At 40.1% G+C, this 18,469-nt stretch overlaps 1 protein-coding gene across 10 annotated transcripts in view; it reads right to left on the reverse strand.

Moving 5' to 3' along the window:
- Positions 1 to 265: 265 nt before the first annotated feature.
- CHN1 (chimerin 1) overlaps positions 266 to 18,469 on the reverse strand; it is a 193,196-nt gene continuing 174,992 nt past the window's right edge. For 8 of the 10 annotated variants that reach the window (XM_059055309.2, XM_067026327.1, XM_067026325.1 and 5 more), the window contains 5 exons: positions 14,050 to 14,223; positions 13,249 to 13,326; positions 9,058 to 9,195; positions 2,489 to 2,594; positions 266 to 1,055 (listed from right to left, as the gene is read on the reverse strand). In XM_059055309.2, the coding sequence (XP_058911292.1) occupies positions 884 to 1,055; positions 2,489 to 2,594; positions 9,058 to 9,195; positions 13,249 to 13,326; positions 14,050 to 14,223 (668 nt within the window). In that variant the 3' untranslated portion in view covers positions 266 to 883. Of the gene's footprint in view, positions 1,056 to 2,488; positions 2,595 to 9,057; positions 9,196 to 11,255; positions 12,959 to 13,194; positions 13,327 to 14,049; positions 14,224 to 18,469 lie in introns of those variants that run through there. The other 2 variants (XM_067026332.1, XM_067026331.1) reach the window with 2 other exon arrangements.

Consider the following 18,469-nt stretch of genomic DNA (forward strand, 5'->3'; position numbering starts at 1 on the left):
AATGGGTATTCTATTTCTAAGAAGTTTTAAATTATTAGGAGCTCAACGCAAAACTTTCAACAGTAAACAAAAGAGGTGAGAGGGTGTACTCAGTGTTAAATAAATGGCCAAAGACATTTTCCCAAATACTCTCAGTCATGAGAAAAAAGTGAGCTATCAATATTTTTGATTTCTAAAAGCCAAATTTAATAAATTAATAACTGCATGCCAGATAAAAACACAAAATTACAACTGAAAACCAATAATAATTTAACAGAAAATGCTCTGCGTTGTACTTTTTTATTGGTAGAGATAATTTACTAAAGTAACAAATCTGAAAACACATTTTTGCTCTTGCTGGAAAGAAAGTACTATGCTAGAGAAGAACTAAGAGAAACCAGAAATAAAGCATTTGAGAAAAGCAGGCATATGTTATAGTCTATGGCGATGCGGCAGCCAGAGGTGCTGGTTTCTCCATTTGTGTGCATGTTTATGGAAGCATCAGAAACCAGTGACGCAGGACCCAAAAGCAAAGTCACGACAGAGTTACTCTGTGAAACATGCTGGACTACAACCACAGGCGACCCAGGACGAAGGGGTGGCGCAGGCTTGGTGTCTCCTTTGTGTGGGGTTCCCTTGCCAAACAGGGGGCTAATCATGCACTAGCTTGAGTTTCTCTTAATGTGATAAACACCCAGGACTACTAGAACTGGAAAGCATGTGTTCACTGTTTTACGAGGACAGCGGAGCAGTGCTATGAAAGCAATGGGAAGTTCCTTCATTTTAATCTGGTTATATGCCCAAACTTCTAACCAAGAAATAATTCAGCTATAAGAGCCAATTAAATTACTATAAAACATTCCTTCATCTGTAAAACATCTCTTTTTTCCTTCAAACTAAAAATTTAAAATAAAATGTCTTCGTTTTTGATAAGCAGCTCCACCACCAGTCTCTGATATCGTATGTCGTTCAGGGCAGCCATGGCGTCTAGTTCTGGAGATCTCATGAGGGTTGGGCCGAAAACAATCCCAAGGTTCTCTGCATTCATCAGATTCTCCTTTTCGTGGAGGGTCACTCTGAAAAATATAAGGAAGGGAGGGTGACTTCACGTAGGCTACGGGGGTTGTGGCATGCTGAAGCACTAAAACAAAAGATTCACAGTAAAGGTCTGTGCCCACTGATCAGCTCTTTCGCTAGGTTATTTCTCTGCACTTCTCCTTAACTTCAAAATACTGACTTTCCTTAACGTAAATGATGTTAGTAGAAAATTTAAACTTCTGGTGATCACTGGAGCTGAAGCCTGAATTGATGTGCTGGCCCGTGTGGAGTCAGTTCTATTTGTGCCTTCGCCTGCCACAGCCTAGAGCTGCAGGGGTGTGTTTGTAAAACAGGGAAGGGACGGGGTCATCTTGATAATTCCATCAGCTCTCCCTCCACTTTGGCGAGATCTTGTTTCCTATAGAGCATTTTTGCCAAGTTGAATGGTTTATTGAGTAGTTAGGGAGAGAGTGGTAGCCATATTAATAGGAAATGGCTCAAGCTAAGCAACCTCATCAGGGAGCATATTTATATTCTTTTTACTGCTACAGCAAAGGCACAGAGACTATAATTTGAGAGTTATTCCTTTGTTTTAGCGTGGAGTTCTTAACTGCATCCACATACACAGCAAACTTGAATTTACAAGTGAAGCATATTTTAAAAAGTTTTAACTCATGGTGCTTTTAAGGAGGGAAACCATGTAAATCCTTAAAAGCACCGTGCGTTAAATATTCACTTCTGGGTAACTCGCACCTAAAGGCATACAAAATAGATGTCAAGTTCTGCTGTTTTGTTTGTTTGTTTGTTTCTGACTGGTACTATAATTTGGAAATCCTAAAGCCACTAAAACTTGGTCATATAATTTTAAAAACCTTGCTTCAACTGGGAGAGATGGAGGGTGACCAAGAGGGGAAATAAAGCTATATCACCATCAATCACTTTAAAACATTCAACCAGAAGTAACTGAAATATCTTATTTTCCACTCTTCTCTTTACTCCTTACTTTACTCCATCACTTTTTACAGCAGGTTTCAATGTTGGCAACATTAATTCAATAATCTAAAATGCCAAGTCTGAAGTGCCTATTTTGGAGCAAGACATAAGTGAGCTTCCTTGCAAGTTGCTTCGTTCTTGCTTTATTATACTAACACTAGTGTCTTTACAGCTGCAACCTTTTCCCTTTCCACAAAAATTAATGAATGTCCTTGGCAGAATATTGGTACTTCTAACATATTTGGAACATATACTTGAACTGCAAATACGTTTATGTAGGAATCAAGCCTGCATTCAGTATTGTAGTGCATTTTTTTTAGCATTCCTTCTCAATGTGTGCGATTTTACACAAGACAAGATACCTATGTATTTGTTCATTCATTCAATAGATCATTTGTCCTTTCTTTCACCTTTGCTTTCATTTGATTCTTAACATTCGGATGTGGTACAAGTATAAGCGTCCAAGTTGGGAACTTGCCTCTTTAGATGTGCCATGAGATACCGGAGGGTTTCGCAGTGAGCAGGCGGCAGCAGTTTCAGTGCTTCATGAAGGGTTTCTAATTGCTCATCGGGATCCATAATTTCTACAGTAGCAAGATGAATACCAAGGAGAGAAACTTTAATAGACAACTGGTACAAATGGCCCATTTAATTCTATTCTTGTGGTGATCTTCTAAAACTGATGGCCCATTTAATTCTATTCTTGTGGTGATCTTCTAAAACTGACAAGAAGTGCTTTCTCACAGGTCCTTGCCCACAGCTTTGGAAAGTATTTTTAAGGTTCAAGTCTCAGATTTCCAAAAGTTTAGTGTCACTGTGGCAATATCATTTACTTGGACTTGGACTTTTGGAGAGGGCACCCAGTGTTTTCACTTGAGGGTCCTAAAGTCTGATAAATATGAAAATTGGATATTGGATGTATAGGATGTAACTATAAAAAATTTAGACACATAAATGTATGCAAGGATTAAAAACATATATTCAAATAAGGTCATCTTAGAACATTACAGACATATTGAAACAATATTGCACTGTTCAAAATATTTTGAAAATCTCCTTTCAGCAATGGTATACAAGAGATGCCAGCCCAGTGCCCACTGCAAGCCCTGCCCAATTTTTATTAATTGATATTCATGCTTTTTTCTTTGTAGACCGAGAAATGTATCATCCAATATTTACTTCCTTTATTCATTAGACTTAGTTTTAAATTATTTTGTTATATAAAAAAGTCAATTCTACTCTCAAAGCACAATTCTTCTACTTAAGATATTCAGAAGAATGCAGTACAGACTTTGAAAGCAATTCCAAATGTTCTGAGTGACAACAGGATCCCTGAAATAAATGTGACTCTTACAAAGGTGTAAACTTTGAGGGGGACAATCTTCATTTGGATATTTTAGTTCTGTTTTGGCCAAAAAACCACATTCCTTTGAGGTCACAGACTGCGTTTAATTCATCAATCACTTCCATATTCAGAAACAATAGACATCTTCGGAATTGCATGCTCTCAAAAAGAGGACCTTAGCACATTTCTGCTTCTACCCAAACGTCAAGAAGATGGGGTGCCTTTAAACGCTGGGCTTCAGGGCAATTGCCTTTAAGGGCTGGTTAGCAGCCCTGAAATGCTGGAAGGCCATATCTGACCAGAATACAACATTTTAGACACAAGACCAAGAATCCTACTCTTTCTAATTTATAAAACAAACCAACTCAATGGCAGTATATTGGAGTCAGGTAAAAACTGATATAAGATGAAAGTGAAAAGTTCCTAGCATTGGCAGAGCAGATGTGATAAATTTCAGAATGTGAACAGTGACTGAAGCTTTTTAATTCTAAGAAACTTTGGCCATTTTACTGTTTCTGCCCAAAGCTTCCCCAGAGTTCTTGGTTCATTTCTTAGCAATAAAGAATGTATTATTTGCCTTTTGCTATGATAAATAATGCATAGTCTTTGAACCATGCGGCTTTAAGGTTCAAAGTGCCAATTCATAACAACAATAACATCTCAGATACTGAAATCCAATCATTTAATTTCCCGAACGCACAGAAGAAAATCCATTTACTATAGAAAACTACTACTTAGTTTTTACTTAGCTATAGTTTCTATGATTGGACTAATTAATTTGAAACTACAGTATTCTGGAAATTGAAAAAAAGTAACTTAGTTTCCTTGTCACTTCTATAGTTAATCTTTTTTTTTTTTTAAATTTTTGGCTGTGTTGGGCCTTCGTTTCTGTGCGAGGGCTTTCTCTAGTTGTGGCGAGCGGGGGCCACTCTTCATCGCAGTGCGCGGGCCTCTCACTGTCATGGCCTCTCTTGTTCCGGAGCACAGTCTCCGGACACGCAGGCTCAGTATATAGTTAATCTTTGTAAGGAGACTCTGGAGATAGTGTGAAATTAAGGACAGTGTAGGTGGCCTAGCAAAGAAACAAAATTCCCTGTTCACAGAGAGCTTACTTTCTACTGGAGGCAACAGAAAATAAATATTCTATCTTACAGTTTATACTAGATTAGAATGAGCGCTATGCAGAAAACAGCAGGGTAAGAAACACTGGGAGGGCTGCGAGGGTGCAATATTACATGGGATGGTCAGGATAGGCCTTAATGAGAAAGAAAGTCTCATGTACAGACTTTTGAGGGAGGGAGGGAATGAAACGCATGGAGATCTGGGTGAAAATGGTTCCAGGCAGAGGGACATCTGTGCCATGGTTCTGAGGGGAGAGTGTGCCTGTAACGTCTGAGGAGAAGCAAGGAGACAAGTGTGGCTGCAGGAGGCTGAGAAGAGAGGAGCAGACGGGGGTGAGGTCAGAGAGGTAACAGGGCACTTTATCACGGCAGGCGCTGCGGGCTAGTCTAAGAACACGGCATTTACCAAGAGAAATGCGAAGGTTCTGCGTGAGGGAGGGTCAGGATCTGACATACACTTTTCACAGTATTGCTCCTCTGGCTGCCACGTGGGAAACAGGCTGTGGAAGGGCAAGAGTGAAAACAGAAAGACCACTCTGGTCATGATTACAAAAATCCAGATGAGGAATGACACTCGTTTAGACCAGGTGGTGGCAGTGAAGGTGGTTAAGAAGTTGCTGGATTCTGGGTATATTTTGAGGGTAGAGTCCAGAGGGTTTCTTGATGAGGGATGTATGAAAAAGAGAATAGTCAAGAATGAGCCAAGGTTTGGGCTTAGGCAATTGGAAGGATGGAGCCTCAATCAGCTGAGATGGGGAAGATCACAGATGGAGGAGGTCTGGGGGGAAGATCGAGAGTTCTGTTTGAGATGTCCTTCAGGCGTCCAAGTGAACGTACTGACTGCGGATTGATCTGGGGTTTAGGGAGAGGTCCAGACTGGAGAAATAAATTTGGGAACATATGACAAAATGCGTTTGAATACATGGATGTTAAATTGACAAAAAATCTTCCCTGGAATTCATTTCTCTTTTTTCCCCACTTAGAAGAGTCTTGCCCATGATCAGTTCTTCAGAGAACATAAATCTTTAGCCTTAAGAAAACCACAGCATAATTTAAGAGCGAGACAGACACAGTGGAATGTACTCTGAGATGAATGGCCACCATCAGTTGTTCAAGTATACGAAAGGCCTGCATATGGGAGAGGGTGACACTGGCACCACCGCCAATAGGAGGGAGTTAAAAGCAGGCAGATTTCCCTGCGCATCTGTCAGTGGACATCCGTCCACCAGCAGACGGGCCGCCTAGAGAAGCAGTGATCTTGCAGTTACAGGGTATTTAAAAAAGAATGTGCTGTAGAAGAAAGTCCAGTTATGTGACCCCTTAGAGTATCTAAAAACTCTAAGATTCTATGGTTATTAATATAAAATTATGTTAACTCAACAAATATTTTTGAGCACCTATTACGTGACTGGGCACTGAGGGAAAACAAACAGGAGAGGACCCCTGCCTCTGAGGAAGTTACAGTCTACTAGGGAAGACCAGACACGACTATAACTTTGGCAGGAAGGAACAAGGCTGTGAAAGAAGCCCAGCCAAGCGCGATGGGAATCCAGGGGAGAAAGGCGGCCTATGGCTGCGAGGTCCAGGGAAGGTCTGGAGGATTTGGGGATGTGGACATTGTGAGGGCAGGAAATGAGCGCTCTGAACCTGCATCAGATCTAGTTACAAGCTCTTTGAAAGAATGTATTGTCTAATTCTTTACAGAGAAACTCAAATATAAGAAGAATAAAACTTAGGCAAGCAAAAGGGGTGAATCAGTGGCAGAGCTGAGGGGAAACTCGGCAAGCTACCAGGCTTCTCTTCACGACATTTTAAGTTGCTAAGGACAAAGAACTCTGGGTTTTCTCTCTGAGTTGATCTGACTCGCTCAAGGTTCCACACTGACTGAGTCATGTAGCTTTTCTAAGATCTTCTGGGAAGAGCTCTTAGACTCCTTGGCCAGAGGAAGGTTTCTCCATTCAGCCTGACCAGGAGCTCAGCTGTGGCAGTGCTGTTTTCACGGTGGTTGGAAAGCCTCCGTGCATGCTGGGTTATTGAGCACGGCCTGTGAGAAGCATCTATCTTCTGGGCCTTTGTATTGTAGGGCACCAATTTCTTCACTGGGGAGAGGGAATGAGGAAGAACTGCTGGGTAGACCAAGGCTTCTAGGTGGTTCATAAGGGAGTTTCCAGGGGATCATGAAGCTCTTCAAGATTTTGTTGGGATGCCCTGGCCTCCTCCACCCTTGAATCCATTTTTTCATTTCCTGCCACCACTCCCTTCCAGCTTTCACCCAGCAGCTTCTCCAAGGGAGGCTGCAAGAGCAGAGCTCAAACAGCTTTTGCAGGAGAAAGCTTTAACACAAACTCTGATTTTTTTGTTGGCAAGGGCTGCTAATAAATGCCAGACACCTGAGACCTGAAAAACACGGCCCCAGTTGTTTTAGTGGCTGAGATACAAAAAAGTTCTGAGATACAAAAAGCTCATCGGGAGGGGTGAGCTAGCCCTGCCCTTTGTTTGGAAAGGGTTCCGCCCCTCCCCTCCTATCTTCCTCCTCCATTTAAGCCTTTTGTACCCCGTTCCATCAGGCGAGCCAGGCTGTGTGTAGAGTGGAGACAGCATGGCTTTGACAGATGTGGGTTTGAATGCCAGGGCCGCCTCCTCTCACCATGTGACCCTGGACAATTTACTTACACCTGTAACATCTCATTTCTTCTAAAATAACATTATGGGTGTAAAGTGCCTAGCACCATTCCTGACACCTAGTATATGCTCTATGAATCTTAGCTTCACTCATCTTCCTTATCTGCTTATACAGATAAGAGAATGGCTGTATCTATGCATCTAAAGAATAAAACAGACTCTACTACTAGGAAAGACACATGTTACAAGGACACAGTGTTCCACAAACTTTTTGATATCAGTATCAAACAGGTACAGTAAACGTTTATATTGTGTGTAAGTATTATGCCAGGGTTTTTGATGTCACACATCAAAACAGTTTTATATTAGAAGGAAATGGAATTTCTACCTTGATTTAGGAAAGTTTCTTTCTTACGATGTGCTTTCAAGAGCTCTCTGAGGGGTGACATAAGGGGGCTTGCTGATTTCACACCGGAGGGCTGTTTCAGACACAAACCCAAGAACAGTGACAAACGCTTTGGGAGAATAATAAAGAGGGGAGATTGTCCTCAGCAACTCAGGTGGGTGTGGGGAAAGAAGGTGAGGTAGTTTGGGGGTGTGGGGCAAAAGGCCTTAAAATCCATAAGAAGTGCTTAGATTTTTCTTCTAAGTAGATAAAGGGGTTATGTAGCATTCATACCCGGGGTTTGAATCCTGGCTCTGTCCTGTGCTAATCGGATGCCCTTGGGGTAGCCACAGAGTTGAGTTTCAATTTTACTAGTAAGCAACAAGGGGGCAGGAACGCCATCCAGTGGAGCCCCCAGAGTTGTGCTGGGGGTCAGAGCAAACCGAGGTCTGAGCAGCCCTTCGCGATACAGGTATATGTCAAGTGCCTTCCAGGTTAGTGGCGATCTGACTTATCTCTGGGGAGGAAACCTCTGCCCCACCAAAGAAGAACCCGTAAGCTCCCTCAGACAATTTTCACGATCTGCCCTGAATCCCCAATTCCCATGGAAGAGATCTAGAGTCTTTTCAGGCTTCTAACATGAAAGTTTGTAAAAAAAAACTGTAATTCTCACAGCTGTTCTCTACATGAGACCTTGAGCTGACCCGCGAGAAATCAGGGCTCCATGGAACTAACCACAAAAATTCTCAACACAAGCTCTGAAGGGGAAACTGAAAGTTAGAAAAAAGAAAGTTTGTAACTTGTGAAATTTCAAAATCAGAAAGCAAATCAGTGTTACTAAGGAAGTGATGTTATTATTTAAAGATTAACACAGCATATGGTTTTTTAAGAGAGAAAAGTAAATGACAGAAATAGCCTATCTTTTCTAAAAAATGGTAATGCCAACACTTAAAATCTGTTAAGAATTCCCTTCTTTAAAACAACAAGTGTAAACTACAGGTATGATTTTTGCACCATAAATAAAATTTAGCAAATGAACCTTTGCTTTTTCTCATTTTCATCTTAACTAGAACTTAAAAAATAACTTTTTGATCTAAAATAGTGCTCCTTAAAGTATAATCTATGAACCCGTGCCAGTTTGCAAACTGCTTATTAATGGCCTGTCACAGGATAAGGACAGAAATTGAGAGTAAGAATTTATATATTTTATAGCTATCTGACAGAGTAATCTTCACACTTGCTGAATCTAATAACAAATAGTTGGTCTCGTTTTTTCAATTTTATTTTTCTAGTTATTTTTATTTTCTTTTACAAAAGTACTGGTCCATATCTAAGAGAACTGGTATAAGCCTTACTTTGGAAAATACGTTGCAAAGATGCTTCTGATGGTAGAAGTCATAAACAACCTATGTTAGAGAAGAGTTCAAAATTCTTGTGAGTGTATTAGCCAAGGAGAGACGCCAGGGAGAAATATTTCATAAAATGCATTCAAGATACTCAGCAGAAAAAACAGGAGATGTGATTACCAAGAAGAGGTGGTTTGTCAAGTTACAAATGCATGCCTTCATACTTACTGGCAGACTCTATAAACTTAGGGTAAGCGTCGTATGTGATGAGTGGAATTGGTAAATCTCTGAAGTACAGTTTCAGTGCACCAGTGATAATGTTGATATCTTCATACATGTTCACAGAAATATCTGCTTTCTCACCATCTTTGAAGGATGTTAAAAGAAACAGAAGTAAATATCTGGATTTATAGCACTTTTAACAAATAACATTTTGTATACTGTTTTTAAAGATGAGTAATGCTTCAGTTTTTTTTTTTTTTTTTTTTCTGGTTTGCGGGCCTCTCACTGTTGTCGCCTCTCCCATTGCGGAGCACAGGCTCCAGACGCGCAGGCTCAGCGGCCATGGCTCACGGGCCCAGCCGCTCTGCGGCATGTGGGATCTTCCCGGACCGGGGCACGAACCCATGTCCCCTGCATCGGCAGGCGGACTCCCAACCACTGCGCCACCAGGAAAGCCCCAATGCTTCAGTTTTTAACATCAAATTCACTGTGCTTAAATATATATAACTTTTTCCGTGAAAGACAATCTAGTTTTTTGAATTTTATATTCTGAAGTTACTTATTTTTCCATGTTTAATGATGGAGGGGGAAAAGTACGAGATGACTGAGGTTAACAGAAATATTTTTAAATTTCATGAGTACTTGAGAATTCCTAGGGGAATAATGTGGGGTTACTTTTTTTTTCCTTTTTAAAATAAACAGAGAATGTGAAAAATAACAACTGAGGTCCTCCCAACTTACAAAAGACCCAGCACAAGAGGCCACCTTTGATTCACCCCAGGTTCCCACACCTAACGTTAGATCTTGACTGAGCCCTGGGGGAAGGAGGGGTAGTGAGAAGTGAAAAAGCAAAACAAAACTTTAGAGTGTTGAGATAACAAGAGAAAAAATTATAAAGTAGAGGAAATTTTAGAGTTGCTGGGCCTTATGACTCTCAAGCAAAGCTGGCCTTCTTTCAAGTGGCCCCCTCTGCCCTCCCCCTGCACTTAGTACTTTGTTAAAACAGCTGAATTTTCATCTACTAAAGACTTAATTAGTGTCTACTCTGAGCTAGATCTTATACTAGATTTCTTTTATTCCATTTAGCTTATGAAAGATTTTTAATGATTGAAAAGCAGCCTCTTACATTTGGTAGTGTATATATGTCCATGCCACTCTCTCACTTTGTCCCAGCTTACCCTTCCCCCTCCCCACGTCCTCAAGTCCATTCTCTACGTCTGCATCTTTATTCCTGTCCTGCCCCTAGGTTCTTCAGAACTTTTTTTTTTTTTTTAGATTCCATATATATGTGTTAGCATACAGTATTTGTTTTTCTCTTTCTGACTTACTTCACTCTGTATGACAGTATCTGGGTCCATCTACCTCACTACAAATAACTCAATTTCATTTCTTTTTATGGCTGAGTAATATTCCACTATATATATGTGCCACATCTTCTTTATCCATTCATCTGCCAATGGACACTTAGGTTGCTTCCATGTCCTGGCTATTGTAAACAGAGCTGCAATGAACATTGTGGTGCATGACTCTTTTTGAATTATGGTTTTCTCAGGGTATATGCCCAGAAGTAGGATTACTGGGTCGTATGGTAGTTCTATTTTTAGTTTTTTAAGGAACCTCCATACTGTTTTCCATAGTGGCTGTATCAATATACACTACCAAATGTAAAATAAATAGCTAGTGGGAAGCAGATGCACAGCACAGGGAGATCAGCTTGGTGCTTTGGGTCCATCTAGAGGGATGGGATAGGGAGGGTGGGAGACAGACACAAGAGGGAGGGGATATGGGGACATATGTATATGTATAGCTGATTCACTTTGTTATACAGCAGAAACTAACACACCATTGTAAAACAATTATACTCCCATAAAGATGTTAAAAAAAAAAAAAGCAAACGTATTCAAAAATAAAATAAAACATGATAAATGTCAAAAAAAAAAAAAAAAAAAAGCAGCCTCTTTCCTACACAGCTATTAGAATGGCTAGAATCCAGAACACTGATAACGCCAAATGCTGGCAAGGATGTGGAGCCACAAGAACTCTCTTTGGTTGCTGGTGGGAATGTAAAGTGGAACTGCCACTTCGGCAGACAGACAGGTTCTTGCAAAGCTAAACAAACGCTTACCATATAATCCAGAAATCACACTCCTTGGTATTTACCCAAAGGAGCTGAAAACTTTTGTCCACACAAAAACCTGCACACAAATGTTTACAGCAGCTTTATTCATAATTGCCAAAAAAAATGGAAGCAAGGTGGTCTTTCAATAAGTGAACAGAGAAACTGTGGTACATCCAGACAAAGGCATATTATTCAGTGATAAAAATAAATGAGCTCTCAAGCCATGAAAAGACACGGAGGAACTTTAAGGAACATTTTGTTTTGTTTTTTTGCGGTACGCGGGCCTCTCACTGCCATGGCCTCTCCGGTTGTGGAGCACAGGCTCCGGACGCGCAGGCTCAGCGGCTATGGCTCACGGGCCCAGCCGCTCCGCGGCATGTGGGATCTTCCCTGACCAGGGCACGAACCCATGTCCCCTGCATCGGCAGGCGGACTCTCAACCACTGCGCCACCAGGGAAGCCCACGGAGGAACTTTAAATACGCGTTGCCAAGTAAAAGAAGCCGGCCTGAAAAAAATTACATACTGTATGATTCCAGCTATATGATATTATGGAAACGGCAAAGCTATGGAGTCAGTAAAAAGATCAGTGGTTGCCAGGAGTTCAGGGGAGGAAGGGAAAGAAGAACAGGTAGAGCGTAGGGATTTTTATGGTAGTGAAAGTTCTGTATGACACTGTGATGGTGGATACATGATGTTTTGCATTTGCCAAAAACCACAGAACTGTACAACATAAAAGGAACTTTAATGTAGACTACTGACTTTAGTCAATAATAAGGTATCAATGTTGGCTCATCAGTTATAACAGATGTACTGTATGAGTGAGAGATGTTAACAGAGGAAACTATGGGCAGGGGCAGGAGAGGAGGGATTATATGGAAAATCTCCCATGGCCAGTGGCTGGGAATGGACATGCTCAGTTGGTACCTTTCAGAGAAAAAGAAATGCCTAACATTCAATCTGGCGTAGATTCAGGGTTGTTCCTGATGCCATTACTTCACATCATTTTCTTCAATCTTATCAAATATGTGGGCTTACCTAGATTTCCTCCTACTGGGTTGGTAATAATATCTCATGTATTTTGTCTTCTGTCTCTGTTGGCTGTAAGAGGTCTGTGATGGGAGGGGAGTGTAATGGAACTAGAAATATGTACTTGCAAAGGAAAGAGGCTCTTTACGATCGCAACTCCTATTCTGTTTCACTTCCTGTATTCAAGTTTACAGTTCCTTGGTACCACCTATTCCAGTGCTCAAAACAAAGACAAATTGGAGAACCATGGCAACAAACCTTAATTTAAACGTTAGTTAAAAGAAGTCCCATCGAGCTTTCCTTTGGCTGGGTCCTTCCTCCCACAGTGGGAGGTCTGACGCCAGGAGGTCCCCAGTTCCTCTCAGATTCCTGCCCTGACATGAGCTCATACTTTGATAACAAGATGCCGGGGAGGCATGCACAGCAGGCAGAGTTAGGTGGGCCACCGTAACCTGGAAAATCTGAGATCTGCAATGACTTAGATTCCCTCCCCTACCATCCACCTCCACTGTTTTCTCCATGGTTCTTGGTAAATTTAACTGCTATGTATACATTTTGGTGAACGTGGACCAGCCTTGGATACTCAAATGTTGGTAATACAGTTAAATTTTATGCTTATTTCTCACCCTGAAATTGAACAGTTTAATACTTACAACTAATAGAAAAAATAATAAAAATTATAAGCTAAGTCTTTTCATTTGGCATAATAATCATTAATGATTTAGAAAAATAATGGAAAGAATCACATAAGAAATTGTGCCTTTTGGGCTTCCCTGGTGGCGCAGTGGTTGAGAGTCCGCCTGCCGATGCAGGAGACACGGGTTCGTGCCCTGGTCCGGGAAGATCCCACATGCTGCGGAGCAACTAAGCCCGTGAGCCATGGCCGCTGGGCCTGCGCGTCCGGAGCCTGTGCTCCGCAACGGGAGAGGCCACAACAGTGAGAGGCCCGCATACCGCAAAAAAAAAAAAAAAAAAAAAAAAGAAAAGAAATTGTGCCTTTTTTGGCAGAGAGTTATTGTCCTAAGTTAATGAACCTGCTGGAAAACACACCTCTGTCAAAAGCCATCTTGACATCTTCAATTAGGTCACTAAACCCTGAGACACGGTACAGTCCTTCAGAATTAAGACCTGTAGAAATAAAGCAGGGAAGCTAATTAGTTTCTTTGGAATTATGCCTTTTCTTCAAATTTTAACTTCTCATACTTTTTAGGCTGGCGAAGTAATGTGTCAGGAAGAATGATGAAATATACATGTTTAGAAACCTCTTCGTACTTTTCTCCTAAAATAAAACCATTTCACTCACAGTTCTTTAATTCTGACCTACTGTCACTTGAATATCTGTAATTTGGTTCATCATTTTGTCTAACTAGATCAAATACCTTAGGTCTTAAGGGAAATTATTTCATCACCCCCCTTACACCATAAATTCTTTTGCATAACAGAAGACTAAGATAAACTATATTAATAGGCATATAGCAGTTTTTCCCAAGTGGCAAAGAATAATTACGCTGCATGCAGTTCTGGTTTATGGTTTCTTGGCCTAGGATAGTTTTAAACAGAACATTTATACCTTTGCTTTCTGGACCTAAGAAAAAATATAAAAACTGAAAAATGAATTGGTATCTACATATCAACTTTTATAGACAGGAAGCATCAACCATAAATATACTTTAAGCATATTTCTTATAACTGGTTAAATGTACCTTGAAATCATGCTGGTTAATTACCTATTAACTGATTTCAGACTTTCAGATCATTTGTTATCTGAAATCATTCCCCCTAAACTTGCAGAAGAAAACCTGGTTGTGCAGTGAGTTACGACTGCTCTGAAACTTGCTGGAAACGCCTCACCTCGAGATTCAATCTCCCTGATGCACATGTCCACCACCATGGGCCGCTTAGTGATGTGGGCTTTCACGAGTGTTGTCAGGTCACAACTGTACACCTTCTTGACATGTTTCAAGTCTGGCTTACAGTCATTTGGGACCATCTTGGAACACTGCTTATGAACATTCAAACCACAATCTAAAGAATAAAGAAAGGAAAAATTCATTTTTATTTTCAGAATTTTGAGCATTCTGGAGTGTTTATTTTGGCAAGACACTCCAACCTGAATTAGGTTTAAAAGGGGACTAGCTTCCAGCCTGCAGAGTGGGGGAAACATTCTTCTCATTCTTTAGGAAAATTCTGATTTTAAGTTAGAAGACTAGAATTCTAGCTCACGTTCTGTCATTTACTTGCTGTATGATCTCAGGAGAACACCAACCCAGGCCAAACAAAATTAGTTAAGTGTTCAATTAAATGTCTACAAAATGTAATATTACACCAACTAGCCAACTAAAAATTTAAAGTTCCATTTCTTTAAAGTTATATAAAAAATTATATTCAATGTGGATATAACTGCATTTTAATAAATCTGATATGAGGTGGAATTGAACCTCCAAAAGTAAGAGTATCCCAGGGCCCTCTTAAATTGATGCTGCTCATGTTTGTATCTACTCCTAACTCTTTATATATACGTATAAGATAATGAATATAGAAATACATCTAGTAGCTAAAAATAGCCAGTTATTATTTGTTACTACTATTATCTACAGCTTACTAATGCCAAGCACTATTCCAAGTTCTTTACATTATTTACAGAAAACTCTATAAACCAGGTACTTTTATTCTTCTCTTTCATAAACCTGATGAAACCAAGCACGTCCGTGTTAAGTAACTTACCCACGGCATTTAGTACATCTGAGCTGAAATTCAAGCCTACAAAGATTGTAGAGTCCACGATTTTAACACCTATACCATATTGCCTCTACTGAAGTTGTTCCTTTGCTCTGTCATTTTATTGGGTTATAGCTTCTAAGATGAGAGAACCCAAATATTTTCTAGTTAATATTTTGAGGTATTTTATTTTCAACAAGAAGAGCACAATGGCATTTTAGAAGAAATAGAGAGGAATACAAATATTTTGCTAAATTGGACCTAAGAGACATGGACCATACCTGAATAATTTAACTAACAATAAATGTCACCTTTATGTATGTTTGTTCAAAATATTACCCATTTGTTTTTAAGTTCATGAAAACTTGATGCTGACCTATCATAAATCCAGTCCAACTGAGGTACACACAATTTATAGCCAGGTCTTAATGGATTTGAAAACCAAACAGTCCCACGACCACTGTCTGTGGTCCTTGAGTAAGCTTCAGTTTTGCTTGCTGTTTGGGCAGAAACGGGAGCATGACATTTACCTCACAGAATTGTTATGAGAATTAATAAGGCAATGCATTCAAGGTGATTTGCATATTATAAAATGTTAGACAAATACTGATGATCATCATCATCATTATGACTTTTGGTAAAGCTGAAATCTAGTTATATATATGGCAGTAACAGTTAACAAAGACAAGGAAAATTAGCCAAAACTTATCAGTAGAATTGTTCTTTCATTAAATATATAGATATTACCAACTTGAAAAAAGAACTTAAGGCTTGTGGTGATTCTAAGGGAAGAAGTCATGTGTACTGAGCATCTCCCACGTGCAAAAACAGGCTAGGTGTAGAGGGAAGCTGAGTCTTTGAACATGTGTGTGTAAGTGAACAGCACTGGCAATGGCACAGCCCATGCTAATGGTGTCCAAACATCGTCACCACTAAAGAAGAACAGGTGCTTCTTTGAATACATAAAGGCTGCCAGGGCAAGGAGCTCGATCTGTACCATCAGAAATGACCCAACACTGTTCTGTGTAGTTAAATAATGTCCAAATGAATATACAACCCAAACCCCAAATTCCTCTTTATTCTATATTAGATATAAATAAGATTTCTGATTCAATTATAAGGCAACTCAATGGCAATGGCCACTTAAAGGACCTCATTTCCCCTGAAATTTTAATGTTTTGTATAACCTCTGTAATTTAGAGTTAGATCTAGAATCCATTAGTTGTGTGATTTTGAGGGGGTTACTTAAACTTTCTGTGCCTCAGTTATATAAAATGGGAATAATAATAGTATTTATCCATTAATATTAGATCTATTATTAGGTTCTATTATTATGTTAATGTGAGGCTTTAATGTTAATACACATAAAATGCTTATACATAGTAAATTATAATTGTTTACCATGACTCTGTTACTATTTAGAAGAATGAAACATTTTGAGAGGCCTTTCCTAGGTAGTGCCCCAGGGTTCATTGTAAGGCATTGTCATAATCAGCTTAAGGTCAGGAGCTAAGCTGACTTCTAGGCCAATTCTGTGTTCATCAGATGTGAATGCCAGGTCCTGAAAAGGACTTGGACGCTGGGGTTATAGCTGCTTCCTCATCTACACTGTCCTTTATACATTTCATTTACATAAACGTACCTCCAAATAGGTACATCATTTTTCTCTGACTGCTTTCACCAAATTTAGGGAGTCTTCAGCCACCAGTTTTTAAAATATCTTTCAGCCTCTCACTCTTTATCCTCTTCCGGGACTCCAACAACACAAATGCTAAATCTTCTGTTACTGTTCTACAGGTCTCTGAAGCTCAGTTCACTTTTAAAAATCTATTTTTGCTCTCATTTGAATTGGATAATATCTACTGATCTATCTTCAGCTTCACAGATTCCTTCCTCTGACATATTGTATCTACCATTGAGCCCATCCCGTGGGTTTATTTGTTAATAAAATTTTCAGTTCTAAAATTTACATTTAGTTCTTTCTTATATCTTTATTTCTTTTCTGATATTTCCTATTTTTTTCATTTGTTTCAAGAGTGTTTCTAAGTGCTTCTTAGAACATTTTTATGATAGCTGCTTTCCTTGTCTGATAATTCCAACATCTCTGTCACCTCAATATTGGCGACTGTTGATTGTCTTTTTTCATCTGAGTTGAGATTTTCCTGGTACTTGGTATGAAATGTAATTTTAAACTGAATCCTGGATATTTTGAGTGTTATAAGACTCTGGTTCCTACTGAAATTTTCAATTTTAGCAGGTAGTTAACCTGTTTAGACTTAGAATGCACATGCTGGCACACTTTCATAGGCTGTGTTTCAAATGTCAAACTAGTTTACAAAGCCTTTGTAATGCTATTGCAGTGTTATTTTGCCTACCAAACTTGTATGTTACTCAAATGGCAGGATTCTACCCTACATTCTGGGGAGGGAAGAGGGCCATATCCTAGTTATTACTGCAGGGTAGGGATGGAAATCAGGGTTTGCCCACAAACCTGGTCGGGGAGGAGTGCTGTGCTGCATGGAACTGCAGGGAGGGCACGGAAGAGAGTTCCGATCATGGTCTCAGCTGCCTCATTACTGCAGGTCAGGGATGAAGACAGGGCTCTGCCCGTAGACTTGGGCTGAGTGGGTGCTGCTTCTACTACAGGCGGGGGGATGAAAGTCAGGGTTCCACCCACAGTCTCAGCCAAGGAGGGGTTCTACTTTCTTCCTGCAAGATGGTGATGGAAGACAGGGCTCTACTCACAGACTCACAGGAGAGAAGTGCAACCTTGTTACTGCAGAGTGGGATGGAAAACAGGGTTCTACCCACAGACTTCTGCTGAAGCATCCAGCAGAAGTCCGTGGGTAGGGCTAGTAATGTGGCTTTATCATGGTGTTCACCTGGAGAACGGTAGATACGGCTAAAAGACTTCTGTCCAGCTTGGGTGCCCTTTTCCCAGGGCTTTGGCTAGGAAGAGCCAGCTTTTCTCGGGATTTGTCTGTGCCTATTGGCATTTATGGGTTGTGGGTATCTTTAACGCTCAGGCTGGGATACACACGAGTTTCAAAAAAAATCCCAAAATCCAAAATACCACCAGGCAACTTGCTTCTGGGTTCCTTGAGTCCTGAGGTCCCTAATCAGCCTTCCTTCTTTTACCCAACTTTCACAGTCTTTTGATAATTGATGTATATATTCTGTCCAGGGTCTTTTGTTATCATTATTGTGAGGAATAAAACAAATTTATTCAATTCGTCTAAACTGGAAGAACTCTTACATAACATTTTAAAAGTATAAAAGTCAGCAGAGCTTCATTATCTAAAAATGTTGATGTGCCTCATACTTTGTGTACACAGAAGTCACAGATCCAGCTGGAAATGGCTGTTAGTAACAACCTACCCCAGTGTCTTCTTTTCACAAAGACAATGAAGCTCAGAGAGGCTAAATGACTTGTTCAAGTTGCTCAGCCAGAAACTGGTAGAACTGAGATTTAAACCTTGGCATCCTAACTCCCAGCCTGTGCTCTTCCCACTCAGTGATATATATACCACTTTTCACCAGCAGTACACCATGT

The sequence above is a fragment of the Kogia breviceps genome, chromosome 2 (assembly GCF_026419965.1).
Source record: "Kogia breviceps isolate mKogBre1 chromosome 2, mKogBre1 haplotype 1, whole genome shotgun sequence".
Taxonomy (NCBI): Eukaryota; Metazoa; Chordata; class Mammalia; order Artiodactyla; family Physeteridae; genus Kogia; species Kogia breviceps.